This window comes from Protomyctophum parallelum (genome assembly GCF_964188405.1).
Source record: "Protomyctophum parallelum genome assembly, chromosome: 16".
Classification (NCBI taxonomy): domain Eukaryota; kingdom Metazoa; phylum Chordata; class Actinopteri; order Myctophiformes; family Myctophidae; genus Protomyctophum; species Protomyctophum parallelum.
The window spans coordinates 45,041,633-45,057,933 of record NC_139711.1 but is presented as its reverse complement, the minus strand read 5'-3'; the positions used below and the strand labels follow the sequence as shown (position 1 = coordinate 45,057,933).

The window sequence follows — 16,301 nt, the reverse complement described above, 5'->3', positions numbered from 1 at the left end:
GAAGGTGGCGGCGGCCGTGCCCGTCATCATCTCGCGCGCCCTGGAGCTCTTCCTGGACTCGCTGCTCACCAGGGCCTGCCGCGTGACCAGCGGCCGCAACGCCAAGACCATGACCACGGCGCACCTCAAGCAGTGCATCGAGCGCGAGTCGCAGTTCGACTTCCTCAGGGAGCTGGTGGCGTGCATGCCCGACGCCGCCGCCGCCGCGCAGCTGCTGCTGGCCGAGAGGGACGCGGCGTCGTCCGACCAGCAGCAGCACCGCGGCGGCCACAGCGCGGACGGGGCGTCGTCGGCAGGGGGAAAGGACAAGGCCACGACGGTCGCACTCGACGTCATTAAGGTCCCGCGGCGCAGAGGACGGAAGCCCGGGAGCGGTCGGAAGAAAGGAGGAGGAGGAGGAGAAGCCACCACCACCTCCTCCTCCTCCGCCTCAGTTTCCTCCTCCAAAGTCCAAAAGGGGGGAAAAAAGAGGAAGCGGCTGGAAGTAGTGGCCGAGTCGGAGCACGAGGACGACTCCGAAGACAGCGAGGCGACGGACAGGGAAGAGGTGGTGGAGGAGGCGGAGGAGGAGGAGGAGGGCAGGTCGCAGACGAGCACCGATAACCTGCCTCCTCAGTTCGTCTGCCAGAGCTCAGACGAGCCGTCCTCCCAGTATCTGGATATGGGCGACAACCTGCAGCCAGAGTCTGGCTGCGACCGCACAGATGAACCCTTCTCCCAGTATCTGGATATGGGCATCAACCTGCAGCCAGCGTCCGGCTGCGACAGCGCAGATGAACCCTCCTCCCAGTATCTCCATATGGGTGAGAACCTGCAGCTTCCGTCCGGCTGCGACAGCGCATACGAATGCTTCTCCCAGTATCTGGATATGGGTGACAACCTGCAGCCAGAGTCCGGCTGCAACAGCGCAGACGAACCCTCCTCCCAGTATCTGGATATGGGCATCAACCTAAAGCCAGAGTCCGGCTGCGACAGCGCAGACGAACCCTCCTCACAGTATCTCCATATGGGTGACAACCTGCAGCCAGAGTCCGGCTGCGACAGTGCAGACGAACCCTCCTCCCAGTATCTCCATATGGATGACAACATGCAGCTTCCGTCCGGCTGCGACAGCGCATACGAACGCTTCTCTCAGTATCTGGATATGGGCGACAACCTGCAGCCAGAGTCCGGCTGCGACCGCACAGACGAACCCTCCTCACAGTATCTACATATGGGCATCGACCTGCAGCCAGAGTCCGGCTGCGACAGCACAGACGAACCCTCCTCCCAGTATCTACATATGGGCATCGACCTGCAGCCAGAGTCCGGCTGCGACAGCACAGACGAACCCTCCTCACAGTATCTACATATGGGCATCAACCTGCAGCCTGACAAGCCCTCCTTCTCCCAGTACCTGGATATGGGCCACAACACCGACCCTGTAGCAGGCGGCACCACCACAGCCCCGCCAGAGGCCCAGAAGTCGCTCCTTGACGGGCACCACCACCACCACCACCACCACCACCACCACCACGCCCAGTCTGAAGCATGAGTGCTTCGTGGTTCATGATTCTTTGCAGGACGCAGAGATTGATGGTTTATTTATAATATCCATTTTGCTGCGTCTGGTCTGAGGACCTACCGACCTATAGGGGTTCAAATTGGACTCTTATGGGTCAGTGACTCTGTGACTGTGTGCAAATGGAACAACCTAGGGGCACCGATGGCCTAGTGCAGTGCTTCTGAAACTTTTTCATGTCAACGACCTCCAACTGAATTCCAAAAATTGATATAAATTTTGCCGGCGTAATCCCAACAGAAAATATTCAGTGCCGGCGACCTCCATACAAAGATTGTTTCAAAAATAATGTTTTTTTTCACTGTCACTTTTGAGCGGTGCAACCCCCTCCTATAGACAGCTATGTGTGTCCCCGGCTGGCTGAGTTTGTCTGAGCACAAAAATAGAATTTGGTTGGTTTTCACCACCAAGTGTTACCGCAGAAGCACCCACACACACACACACAGTGACAGTACAGTACAGCGACAGTAAAGTACAGTAGAGGGACCCCCCCCCGGGGACCCCCACACGGTAACCCTGTCTTCGGACGCGGGCGGAGGATCCCCCTCGAGGACCCCTGAGGGTCCCCAGACCCCACTTTGAGAACCACATAAATATAGGCTCTAATGCAGCCTGACAGTGAGTCGTGGGTTTAGTCATTATTCCACGCTCCTGTCATTTGATTACTTTAAGGCCTCGTTTACACTGGCAGCCAAATCCAGCCTGACTCAGATCTGAGCCACACCCAGATTAGATTGGAATCTGATTTGTTTAAATGAGTCATGTGACATGTTGGGACTCATTTAAACCAATCGGATTTCAATATCGACGCGGCACAGATCTGATTCAGGCTAGATGTGTCTGCCAGTGTAAACGGGGTCTTTGTATGTCAGTCCACTTTCCATTCAGTGGAAAATGCACATTTTGTGGTTCTGGGGGGGGGGCTTGTTGGTATAATGGGGGCGTTCCTTATTATTTGCCTGATTCCCAACTTGCATCGTTCCCACGCATACATATAGGAAACCAACAAAGTCCAAAAGATATCTTTAAAACAAATGTTTTTCTTTTTCCTTTTTTCCCCTCTTTTTCTCATTATTTGGGCTCCCAATCTATACTGTAAAATCATCACCAGTAACGTATCTATACTGTAAAATCATCACCAGTAACGTATCTATACTGTAAAATCATCACCAGTAACGTAAACCTAAGTACATGTACTCAAGTACTGTACTTGATAAAATGGTGAGACGTTTATTTTTTACCTTATTCAGTACTACTCCACTAAATCTCAGACAAAAATATTATTATTTTACTACTTGAAAAGGGCACTTGCATTTTTTAATGTTTGTCTAGTTAAGACAAACATTAAGCCTGTATATACAGTAGCAAATGCTGTGTTCTTAGTTTTTGTATTAGCTTAGTAGTTTCATGATTATATTGTTCTTATTGTTCTTTTTATTAGTCTGTATTTGGTTAGCTATACGTAGACTCTCTCTGAGCCTCCCTGGTAGTAGGTTCTTGGTATTACAGATGTCATAATTATGTTTGTCTTGTCATGTCCTGTTTTTGTTGTTACTGGCAGAGCTGTTTAAAAACCATTCTGACCGGGCACCCATTTTGGTGTCAGCATCATGTTATGCTTTAGCTATTTAAAAATAGCAGATCTACAAGCTCATAGCGCGCCACCGAGTGGCGCGCTACGAGCTTGTAAGTCTGCTATTTTTTGAAAAATCGAAGAACGACTGACATTTTTTCAGAATCTGATCTCAGGTCAGAATGGGGTTAATCAGACCAGTGTGTTGTCCAGTGGAAACCTGGTATGAATCTGATCTCAGGTCAGAATGGGTTAACATTTATTTGCCTCTTCTCTTGGCCAGTGCACACTCATAAAGGAGACTATGGTCTCAATGTGATTTTACTGGTTAAATAATGGTTACAAAAAAAGAAATGTGACCACTGTAGTTGCCTCACTGTTTGAGCGCCCTAAACCCTGATCGGTTTAGTTTGTGACTTGGTAAATGGTAAATGGTGCATTTATATAGCGCCTTTATCCAAGGCGCTTTACAGAGATTGTGCATTACATTCACCCATTCACACACACATTCATACACCGATGGCAGCGGAAACCATGCAAGGCACCAACTAGCACATCGGGAGCAATTAGGGGTTCAGTGTCTTGCTCAAGGACACTTCGACAGTAACTCTGGGGGAGCCCACAGGGTTCGAACTGGCAACCTTATGGTTACCTTGAGTAAACTAAAGACCTGGAGGCGTGATCAATGCCATTTGGCTATTCTGAGTGTCCAAAGAGCATTGATCACGCCTCCAGGTCTTTAGTTTACTCAAGTTAGGCCAAAGAGCATTGATCACGCCTCCAGGTCTTTAGTTTACTCAAGTTATAGGGAATAAGACCTAGTACTTAAGACACGCAAAATACAGCCCAGGGTGTTCAATTGCACTGATTTAAAAATATCAAAAACCAAAACAATTGAGTTATGAGGTTTCTTCCCGACAGCAGAGATAATCGACAATGCTGTATCGATACTTTTACTTAAGTAAACCATGTGAGTATACTTCTTCTTCCACCACTGTCCCGGTGGAGCGGCTGCTTATCGCCGAGCGCACTGCAGCGTATTTCGCTATCACACCCCGGCCCCCGACAAGCTTGTTAAATTCACCCCGTTGATGTACCCCCTCTCAGTTCTCGCACTAACCGCGTCCACTTATCAGGATCTTCAATTTCACGGCGAAGCCCGTCGTGCTGCGAGGAACAGAGGACTGGGCGAATACGCATGAAGATAAAGCAGACATTACACAGCACTTCAGAGCCTCAGAGGAATAATGGAATGCATTTTGTATAGCGCTTTTCTAATGCACTACGACGTACTTTACTCAAAGCGCTTTACAAAAGGTCCATTCATTCACACACTGGGAGGTGAAGCGGTTGAACAGTCAACGCCTGCAGCGTCCTCAAACCAAGAGAATATGTTCTAGTGTTCTTGTTCCTGTCTGATTTTGTGATTTGTGTCCTGTAATGTATATTTTGTAAATGGTGCATTTTATATAGCGCCTTTATCCAAGGCGCTTTACAGAGATTGTGCATTACATTCACCCATTCACACACACATTCACACACCGATGGCAGCGGAAACCATGCAAGGCACCAACTAGCACATCGGGAGCAATTAGGGGTTCAGTGTCTTGCTCAAGGACACTTCGACAGTAACTCTGGGGGAGCCCGGGTTCGAACTGGCAACCTTACGGTTACCATCCAGGCACTCTACCCCTGAGCCACCGCCGCCCCTTGTAATGTATTGCGATGTATAGCGATGTTTGCGCTATACTCTATGCCGAATTGAAGTGGACTCGGACCCAGACTTTTTTTTCTCCCTGGAAATAAAAATATCTGGGTTTTCTGAGGCTGAAACTGTTGTTGTCATTCAGGCCTATAGCTATAGCTCTTTGTGTTTCTGGTATAATATTATTATCCACTCATTGTGTATACCTGTGGCAAAACACAATACATTTTGACCAAGAAATGATACTATGTCTGATGTTTTATATTATAGATTGTTCCGTTTCGCTGTTTATTTTTTATCTGTAAAGCACTTTGGTACAATGGGAGTTTATTTTTTTAACCTATTCTGACCGGGCACCCATTTTGGTGTCGGCATCATGTCATGCTTTAGCTATTGAAAAATAGCAGATCTACAAGCTCATATCGCGCCACCGAGTGGCGCGATACGAGCTTGTAGGTCTGCTATTTTTTGAAAAATCGAAGAACGACTGACATTTTTTTAGAATCTGATCTCAGGTCAGAATGGGTTCATCAGACCAGTGTGTGTCCAGTGGAAAACCTCGTATGAATCTGATCTCAGGTCAGAATGGGTTAAATGTGCAACATAAAAGACATTTGATTTGATTTGAACACCCAGGAACTATATAGGGATTGAATGTGTTTATATATCTAGTTATTCCCCTATAAACTGGGATGTTTTCCAGGTCTATTGAAAGGCCATTCACACTTACTATAAAAGTAAGTGTGCATGTGTGAGCACAGCAGTTAGGATAGAGTTTCAGGGCATTGTTGGCTCCCTCTAGCCCATTCTGACCTGAGATCAGATTCTAAAAATGTCTTCTACATCCTGACAGTTTTCCATTCTGACCTGAGATCAGATTCTAAAAATGTCTTCTACATCCTGACAGTTTCCCATTCTGACCTGAGATCAGATTCTAAAAATGTCTTCTACATCCTGACAGTTTTCCATTCTGACCTGAGATCAGATTCTAAAAATGTCTTCTACATCCTGACAGTTTTCCATTCTGACCTGAGATCAGATTCTAAAAATGTCTTCTACATCCTGACAGTTTTCCATTCTGACCTGAGATCAGATTCTATAAATGTCTTCTACATCCTGACAGTTTTCCATTCTGACCTGAGATCAGATTCTAAAAATGTCTTCTACATCCTGACAGTTTTCCATTCTGACCTGAGATCAGATTCTAAACATGTCTTCTACATCCTGACAGTTTTCCATTCTGACCTGAGATCAGATTCTAAAAATGTCTTCTACATCCTGACAGTTTTCCATTCTGACCTGAGATCAGATTCTATAAATGTCTTCTACATCCTGACAGTTTTCCATTCTGACCTGAGATCAGATTCTAAAAATGTCTTCTACATCCTGACAGTTTTCCATTCTGACCTGAGATCAGATTCTAAACATGTCTTCTACATCCTGACAGTTTTCTGAAAAAACTATGTTTCTACATATGTCAGTCGTTCTTCGATTTTTTCAAAAATAGCAATAGCGTAGCGCGCCACTCGGTGGCGCGCTATGAGCTTGTAGATCTGCTATTTTTCAATAGCTAAAGCATAACATGATGCTAACACCAAAAGGGGTTCCCGCCCCAAAATGGGCCCAAAACACACAAAGCAACCGACTCCCATAAGTGCTGTAAGATGAAGACCTCTTCAGTCTCGAGCTCAGCCCAAAGCACTTGACAAAGCCTTGACTGCATAATATAGGGATGTAAGGGGAACGCTATAGTAACTGTATCGATTTTAATTAAAATAAAATAAAATAAAATAAAAATATCACACCCGTGATTGTCATGGGCTCTTGGGTCCGGGGTAAAAAGAGATCACGCGCTGCGGCGCAATATTCGCAGGGCCCCTATAGTGTGCGTGTGTGCAATTTACAATTTACAATTTAGGCATTTAGCAGACGCTCTTATGTGCGTGTTATTCTGTGTTTTTATCGTCTCTTTAACCTACATTGAACAAAATCAACAGCCAATGAAGGGTGTCAAACCTATAGTACCTCACGGTCTAATTTCCCCGAAGGGCCCCTGAGAGCCAAGGGCCCCTGAGAGCCAAGGGCCACGGCCCCACTCGCCCAATGATTAATTTGTCCCTGTCGATGGAGAGCACTGACTGAGCCAACGATGCATCGGTCCCCTGTGGCCGTCGAGTGCTTCGAGAGGCTCTCTCTCTCTCTCTCCCCCCAGCAAGTGAGACATGGACTGGGTACCATTAGCCTAGTGTGAGCATGCAAAGCAGCTGGAGAGCATGCCTTCCCCACGTAGAGACAACCCTCAGGAGGCAGCTCCACGTCACATGAGGGCCGCAGGACAAAGGTCTCAGACGCTAATGTCCTCCATGTCCTTACTTCAACTCCTTACTTTTACTCCACTACAATTATTTGAAAACTTTAGTTACTATAGTTACTTTGGCGAAAACATAACATTAACCACTTCAACGCTATACCTTTCGGGCCATTTGAAAATAGCCGATCTACAAGTACTGCATGTCTCGGCCCCATACAGTACTGCTGTATGGGGCCGAGACATGGACCCTCACAGTGGAGTCAGTACTGATGTATGGGGCCGAGACATGGACCCTCACAGTGGAGTCAGTACTGATGTATGGGGCCGAGACATGGACCCTTACAATACAATACAGGAAAAAGCCCTGGATGGAGTCTACACAAGAATGCTACTCATGGCACTAGGTGCCACATGGACGGACCGCATCAGAAATGTGGACCTCTATGGGGACCTACCACGGGTCACAGACAAAGTCAGAGAGAGAAGGATGAGGCTGGCAGGGCACTGCGTCAGGCACCCAGACATTGAGGCAAGTAAATTGACCCAACCCAGGGCAAAGCCAGGAGGGGAAACAAGAGTACCACCTAATGTAGACGTGCTGCGGCGCGACAGCTTGGCTGACAACACTATATGGAGCTCAAGAACCTGATGTTGGATAGGAAATTGTGGAGGGCAGCGATCCAGGAATCCAGAGTTGGTGTTGGCTAGACCTCACTCTCGCAGAAACTAAGTAACTAACTAACTAAAGGCCAGTCTGAATTCTGAAAAGCTGTGGTCTGACTCTGAAAGCAGAGGACCTGACAGGCAACACCGCTCCAACTGGTGCGCTGCGGTCAAGCATGCTGTAGTATAGACATGAACGGATCCATGACAAGGCTCGGAAAAAAGCCCAGGACTTTTTTTCTGTTATCCTTTTAGCCCTTAACCCATTCTGACCTGAGATCAGATTCTAAAAATGTCAGTCGTTCTTCGATTTTTCAAAAATAGCAGACCTACAAGCTCTTAGCGCGCCACTCGGTACCTCATGCCATTTATATTTTCTGTCTAATAACGTATTCAATCAATCAATCAATGAATCAAACCAACCCCACTGCTGTTCCTCAATTCCATTAGAAATTAAATTTTATTATAGTGCCAAATTCAATTAAATTGAAATCAAATAAATGGCTCTGTCTCTGCCCAGCTCCATCCCAACAGATCTCTCAGTTAATCCACCCCCCCCCCCCCCCCCCAAGGTAACAATCTGTGAAATCCGGGGCGCCTCCACATTTGGACATGAAGGACTGATATCATAATCTCCATGATATTTTGGGGCATGGCTGACATCATAGTGACATCATCGTCATGACACGAGATGTTGCATCAGCTCGACTAAAAGGCGGATCATGCATTGAGTATATCAACCCAGGCAACAAGTGTCATATTACTGGATATACAGAACAAGTCAGATCAGCCTATAAACGCGACATTAACGTGAGGATGTCCGACACGATCGAGGAGAGGATCAAGAACTATCGGACGGCTCCGTTCGACGCTCGCTTCCCCAACGTCAACCAGACGCGCAACTGCTACCAGAACTACCTGGACTTCCACCGGTGCACCAAGGCGCTGGGCGCCAAGGACCAGGACCCGGCGCCCTGCCAGTGGTACGCCAGGGTCTACCAGAGCCTGTGTCCCAGGAGCTGGGTGGACAAGTGGGACGAACAGCTGGAGAACGGCTCTTTCCCAGGGAAGATTTAAAACCCATTCTGAGCAGGAACCCCTTTTTCGTGTTAGCATTATGTTATGCTTTAGCTAATGAGAAATAGCAGATCTACAAGCTCATAGTGCGCCACCGAGTGGCACGCTACAAGCTTGTAGGTCTGCTATGTTTTTTTTACAATCCGATCTCAGGTCAAAATGGGTTAAACCAAGCTTACCCTCCCCCTTTCCTTCCAACCACACCCCCATCAACATGTGGTAAACAATGGGAAAGGGGTTTTGTGAGTTTTATCCCCGGATGTGTAGATCTGGGGTCCTTGACAAATAAAACAAATAAATACAAAAGATTGAGAATCAAATAACTAAACTATAGGCTACTGGAACCCCAATCTACACTGTAATTGCGAACCCAGTGATTGCGAACGCACTGAGCACTAACTATGAGACCCTGCAGATCGTGTCTGTCTGTCTGTCTGTCTGTCTGTGTGTCTGTCCCGCTGTGACACCACCCGCCCACCATCAGAGGGCGCAGCTGTAGCACACACACACACACACACACACACACACACACACACACACACACACACACACACACACACACACACACACACACAGTAGAAAACTAAAACAAAATATTAACTAAAAAGAAAAAAAAAGTACGTAATTTATTCTAATTGTTGTTATTGCAATTTACGAGCTGCGTTCGCTTCCCGCGTTTACGCGTCTTACTTGTATTATCAGTGTTACTTTCTGAGACCTCTGACAGGGAGTTACAGACCCTGTAAGGATCCACTTGGACAAGCAACGACAAGTTACGCCACCATACCTCACCCACTCCGGTGCCTGAATATGGGGCTTCCTCCGACCTAAATATGGGGCTTCCTCCGACCTAAATATGGGGCTTCCTCCAAACTAAATATGGGGCTTCCTCCGACCTAAATATGGGGCTTCCTCCGACCTAAATATGGGGCTACCTCCGACCTAAATATGGGGCTTCCTCCGACCTAAATATGGGCTTAATCCGATCTAAATATGGGGCTTCCTCCGACCTAAATATGGGCTTAATCCGATCTAAATATGGACATTATACATCACAGGCAAGAGTGTATAATATAACAGGAACCGTGAATGTTGCTGAACATTAAGCTATAGCTAGCACATATTTTGTTGGTTTGCGATTTCTGTCGCCATAATGTCGGTGTTCCACGACGAGGTCGAGATCGAGGACTTTGAGTTCGACGAGGAGACGGAGACGTTCTACTACCCGTGTCCGTGCGGAGACCGCTTCGAGATCACCAAGGAGGACCTGGAGAACGGCGACGAGGTGGCCACGTGTCCCAGCTGTTCGCTCCTCATCAGGGTCATCTACGACAAGGACGCCTTCGTCTCAGGAGAGACGGTCCAGGCGCCAGCAGCACCGACGGCGGGGAAGAGCATCGTCGTAGAGCCGGCTCAGGTCTGACCACAACGTATGCAATCAGTGTGCAGACCAGCAATCAATGAGCCACACCAGCAATCAGTGTGCAGACCAGCAATCAATGAGCCACACCAGCAATCAGTGTGCAGACCAGCAATCAATGAGCCACACCAGCAATCAGTGTGCAGACCAGCAATCAGTGTGCAGACCAGCAATCAATGAGCCACACCAGCAATCAGTGTGCAGACCAGCAATCAATGAGCCACACCAGCAATCAGTGTGCAGACCAGCAATCAATGAGCCACACCAGCAATCAGTGTGCAGACCAGCAATCAATGAGCCACACCAGCAATCAGTGTGCAGACCAGCAATCAATGAGCCACACCAGCAATCAGTGTGCAGACCAGCAATCAATGAGCCACACCAGCAATCAGTGTGCAGACCAGCAATCAATGAGCCACACCAGCAATCAGTGTGCAGACCAGCAATCAATGAGCACACCAGCAATCAATGAGCACACCAGCAATCAATGAGCACACCAGCAATTCTCAACCTGTAAAGGAGGGGTTCATATCTTTGGTCCGACTCCCTAACCTAAACCTAACCACATGCGGAAGCCATGCATGTGCGAGTCTTATCCGGCCACGTACTATATGTGTCTTAACCGGCAAAGCATGTCGGGTCGAGTCTTAACAGGCCATGTAGTATGTTGGACGAACGTATGCCCCCCCCCCCCCCCCCCCCGTAAAGGCCCATGCATACACTACACACAAAGCCACGTTGGACGGTTAGCACCGCACCTGAAATTTATGTTAAAACATTGCAATATTTATTTTGTTTTGCTATACAACGTGTGATACAGATAAAATATAGGAACTATACTATGATGGTTTCCATCGATCCAAGCCAGGTGGAACCACTTAGCATGTGGTCATATGGGTGGGGCCACTTAGCATGTAGTCATATGGGTGGGGCCACTAACACTCTCTAGATCAGGGGTGGGCAACTGGCGCCCCGGGGGCCACCTTCACTTAATGTCGCCCGCATGTTAGAATCAGAATACTGATATAGTATTGATTTCAGCTGTTACAATTCCAAACCTGCTTTAATTACTTCATGACTAGTATTAAATGACTAGTACTTAATGACTAGTATTAAAATGTTATTGTCTTTTTGTGTCCAATGTATAGTTATGTTAACAGGTTAGAAAGTTTGAAATTCAATAAAAAGGTTACTTTTCAGGATTCCAATAAAAAAATAGCAAAAAATTATTCAGGTTTTCAATTCAAATATAGCAAAAATAGCCGATCTACAAGCTTGTAGATCAGCTATTTTTGCTACGACAGTAACATGCACTGTGGCCCCTCTGGAGTGAGTGTGGAAATGTATTGGCCCTCGCCATCGTCAAAGTTGCCCAGCCCTGCTCTAGATGTTCAGGTGATCCAGTTTGAGAACCCCTTGCAACAACAATAATAATGCCCACATTCACGGGATTGACCACCACACCCTCAGAGACGCCACGCGACGACCTCAGATACTTACAGGGGTAGACAGTGTCTAGCCTCTTTAAAAGTGAAGGAGCAGCAGACCTATAAAGTATGTCCCCGTAGTCCAGGACAGAGAGGAAAGTGGACTCAATAATAGCTTTTTCTTCAGGCATTTGGAAAACAGAATTTATTGCTATACAGAAAACCTAGTTTTTGTCATAGTTTGGAGACAAGATCAACAATATGAAATTTAAAATAAAGTTTATCCGTCAAGCCAAATGCCAAGATATTTATATTCAGACACCCTCTCAATCGTGGATCCATCTGAGGAAGTTATAAGTACACCATCTTTTAATACTTTTAATACTTTCCAGGATGCCCTGGTTGACCCAAGCTTGAGCTTGGCTCAACCAGGGCATCCTGGAGAGGATTAAAAGCAAGCTGCAGGTTCTTAACGGCAACATCAACTGAATTGGCAACACAATATATATGTGTCGTCCGCGTAAAGATGGGATTGACACTCCTTCAGAGTGGAAACAATAATTAATAATATATAATGTAAAAAGTACAGGCCCTAAAACTGATCCCTACAGTACGTGACCCCTGAACAAACAGGCAGGAAAGCAAATTGAGAATTACCAGCCTTTACAGACTGGTATCTATATCAGTATCAAATAAGTAGCTATTAAACCAATCGTAGTAACCAGTAACGTTGTTAAAGCCAATATCATGCTAATTTTGCAGAAGCATAGCACATGAGGGCGGCACAATGTTTTCTCTCATCTAAGGCTGAGATGATATTGTTAGTTTCAAGAGTGACAGCGGTAACTGCACTGTGATTGGATCGAAAGCCGGACTGATTTAAATTTAAAACCGAGAAATTGGAAATAAATACTTTTAACTGGGAGTTTATGAGTGTTTCCAGGGTTTTAGCAAGACACGGTATAGTTTTGAGATAGGTCTATAATTATCCAAATCTTGCTTGTCACCTCCCTTGTGCAATGGGGTTACAGTATATGTGCGCTTTTCCAAATATGATGAGGGAAACAGCTTGATGGAATTGAAAGATAAACAATGTGAGTAATCTGCTCTACAATAAGAGGTGCTGCTAATTTTAAGAAATATGGGTCTAAATTGAACTATTTTGGTCTATGTTTAATAGTGCTTCTAGGACAACAGTGGCAGGGAGGGGCTGCAGGGAGAATAATTGACCAGTTGAGCTATTTGTAGGAACATGGTTGGCAGCCTCAAGTGCAGGTCCTCTGTATGTATGGGTGAATATAGGTGACCAGCTTCTGCAAAGTGTGTATTAAAACATGTACATATTTCACAGAGCTGTGTTGTAAGGATCCAGATGAATCCTTAGAGTTACAGAGCTTTATTATAAGGACTAGTGGTGCACGATGTGGTGAAATTATGACCGATATCCGATCTCCGATCATTTGCAGGGTCATATCTGCCGATACCGATTCTGACCATTTCCGGTATATTATACAGAGGACCACAATGGAAACAAGCCTATAGGAGCTTGGCCCAAAGCCTGTTAATAAAGTGTTCAATCAATCAATAAATACCATAATACTTTTCCAAGTGTCTGTTTCCACAACCATGAATGACTACTGAATGAGATGAGTACAAATTAAATGTAGATTTATTTTACATTTTATTAATTTTTTTGCTGTTGAAAACCGATTAAATAATCTGTATTATTTTGATGCAGATATGGCACAATTCCGATTATGCTACCGATTAATCGTGCATCCCTAATAACCCATTCTGACAGGGCACCCATATTGGTGTCAGCATCATGTTATGCTTTAGCTATTGAAAAATAGCAGATCTACAAGCTCATATCGCGCCACCGAGTGGCGCGATACGAGCTTGTAGGTCTGCTATTTTTGAAAAATCGAAGAGCGACTGACATTTTTAGAATCTGATCTAATTTCAGAATGGGTTCATCAGACCAGTGTGTGTCCGGCGGAAACCTCGTATGAATCTGATCTCAGGTCAGAATGGGATAAGGACCTATATTATTTGGAACCTCATCAAGGAAGCTGTAGCTAGCAGGGGGTCCCTAGGGGGTCCCTGGATCACAGAGCGCGTGTGGGAACTCCATGTTTGGGTGGTGACTGTCGCCATACGGATGACATCGTCAACGGTGTCTCCTCCCGGTGGAGATTTGCACCCCGCTGGGTGCACCCCACCCTTCTCCTTGACGATGACGTACGTCTGCTGGGAGCGTCCTCCGATCCAGATAGTGTAGACACCCATTACGTCATGTCTTACTCTACATCACAGTGAGAGTGTATAAAAGGAACAGGAATGCCTCAGAGCATGACGGTTGATTTGACCGCCTATATTAGAGTGAATATATTGGTCACCAGGGCACAGCTGTCCAAACCGCAATCGCAGAACCTCACCGAGAGTCGACCGACCACAAGGCCTGTTGTCCGTTATCTTATCTAACTACAAAGCAAACACAGACTTGCGAGGCAGACGTTTGTTTAAATACCGTTAAAAGTTCTCTCCGATATCCGACAGATTTGTGATTGATTATATACTATATTAAATATAGTAGCACCATGGTCGGGGTGAAGGAGATCACGTCCGACTCGGACTTCCAGGCGGCGCTGGCGGCCTCGGGCGCGGGGCGGCTCACCGTGGTCCAGTTCAGCATGGCGGGCAGCGAGCCGTGTGTGCGCGCGGGCCCGGCGTTCGCGCTGCTGAGCAGCCGCTACCCGGCCGTGGCCTTCCTGCGGGTGGACGTGGCGGCGTGCCGGGCGACGGCGGCGCTCCACGGCGTCTCGTCCACGCCCACCTTCCTGCTGTTCTGCGGCGGGCTCCGCGTGGAGGACGAGGGCGAGGTGAACAACGCCGCCGCCCTGGAGGAGAAGATCGCGCGGCACGTGGAGAGCGAGCCCGGCGCTCTCCCCCGGGGCCGCGTGGACCTGGCGCACCTCGTCGACCGCGCCGGCTGCCAGTGTCTCAACGAGAGCGACGAGCGCGGCCTCGCCAACTGCCTGCACGACGGCGGCGGCGGCGGCGGCAGGGCCGACCCGTCGTCGTACCTGGAGTCGGACGTGGACGAGCAGCTGCTGATCACCGTGGCCTTCCGCCAGCCCGTCAAGCTCTTCTCCGTCCGGCTGCGGGCGGCGGACCTGGGCCGCGCGCCAAAGTCGGTCCGCGTGTTCGCCAACCGGCCCTCCATGGACTTCGACGACGCCGAGCGCGGCGCGGCCACGCAGACCCTGGAGCTGACGGAGGAGCAGCTCCGCGGCGGCGGAGCCGACGACGACGGCGCTGTGCTCCTCCCGCTGTGCTACGTGAAGTTCCAGAACGTGCAGAGCGTGGCGCTGTTCGTGGCGTCCAACCAGGGCGGCGAGGAGACGACGCGCATCAACGAGCTGAGCTTCATCGGGACGCCGATGCAGTTCACCGACATGAGCCACTTCAAGAGGGTCCACGGGGAGAAGGGGGAGGGCGAGTGAGCTGGAGGGAGATGCAAGCCCCCCCCCGCCCCGGTGGTTGACGAGGAAACCCCCCCGTGCAGCAGCTGGGCTTTAACATGGAGCGCTCAGTTGCACTTTCCGCATTTGACCTCCAAATTGTGGTCAAATGCGGAAGTAGACGGTTCTTTCCGGGTTGCTTAAAAACGCCACTGAGCAACTTCCACTGAAATGAAGGCTATCACTTCCGGTTCAGTCTCTAACCTTTTATTATTACTCCATGGGGAGATGGTGGTGGCTTTAAGCTGGGGGGGGGGTCCGGGACCCCTAGGGCACTGGTTCCCAAACCTTTTCATGTCAAGGACCCCCCACAATGATAGTCATTAGCCCGCGGACCCCCCATTTGAAAATACATGCCAAGGACCCCCCCCATAAGAGAAGATTTGTACAGCTCTAGGGCCCCCCGGTTTGACCTGAATTATAGGCTATACGCCCCCCCCCCCCCCCCCCCCATTGAATGGCATTTCAATCTCTGGGACCCCCAATACATATTGTAAAATGAATGTTGATGTAACTCTGAGAGTGTACAAATGGGTCCATTTTGTTCCGTTTGTACACTCTCAGAGTTACAGACCCATAAAGGGTCCATTTGGTTCCTAATTATCATTTAGCTGGGGACCCCCTGGAACTCCCTCAAGTACCCCTAGGGGTCCCCGGACCCCACTTTGGGAACCACTGCCCTAGGGGGTCCTCGGACCCACTTTGGGAACCACTGCCCTAGGGAGTCCTCGGACCCACTTTGGGAACCACTGCCCTAGGGGGTCCTCGGACCCACTTTGGGAACCACTGCCCTAGGGGGTCCTCGGACCCACTTTGGGAACCACTGCCCTAGGGGGTCCTCGGACCCACTTTGGGAACCACTGCCCTAGGGGGTCCTCGGAACCACTTTGGGAACCACTGCCCTAGGGGGTCCTCGGAACCCACTTTGGGAACCACTGCCCTAGGGGGTCCTCGGAGCTGCAACCATCAGGATCCAAGAGGGCCGTCGTTGTGCGATTTTTTTTTTTTAAGGGGCACCAGCCCCCTAGCCTGGTGAAACC

The 16,301-nt window shown here is 48.3% G+C and overlaps 3 protein-coding genes across 3 annotated transcripts; all 3 read left to right on the top strand.

Moving 5' to 3' along the window:
- Positions 1 to 8,629: 8,629 nt before the first annotated feature.
- On the top strand, positions 8,630 to 8,890 carry LOC310873249 (cytochrome c oxidase subunit 6B1-like; the record flags this gene model as incomplete). Its single annotated transcript, XM_083785588.1, has 1 exon — positions 8,630 to 8,890. The coding sequence occupies one exon, from the start codon at positions 8,630 to 8,632 to the stop codon at positions 8,888 to 8,890; it is 261 nt and encodes an 86-aa protein (XP_083641714.1).
- A 1,153-nt stretch (positions 8,891 to 10,043) lies between these two features.
- LOC310873832 (diphthamide biosynthesis protein 3-like) lies at positions 10,044 to 10,313 on the top strand (the record flags this gene model as incomplete). The annotated part of the gene is made up of 1 exon (XM_083786383.1): positions 10,044 to 10,313. The coding sequence occupies one exon, from the start codon at positions 10,044 to 10,046 to the stop codon at positions 10,311 to 10,313; it is 270 nt and encodes an 89-aa protein (XP_083642509.1).
- A 4,024-nt stretch (positions 10,314 to 14,337) lies between these two features.
- Positions 14,338 to 15,243, top strand: LOC310873831 (thioredoxin-like protein 1; the record flags this gene model as incomplete). Its single annotated transcript, XM_083786382.1, has 1 exon — positions 14,338 to 15,243. The coding sequence occupies one exon, from the start codon at positions 14,338 to 14,340 to the stop codon at positions 15,241 to 15,243; it is 906 nt and encodes a 301-aa protein (XP_083642508.1).
- Positions 15,244 to 16,301: the final 1,058 nt, after the last annotated feature.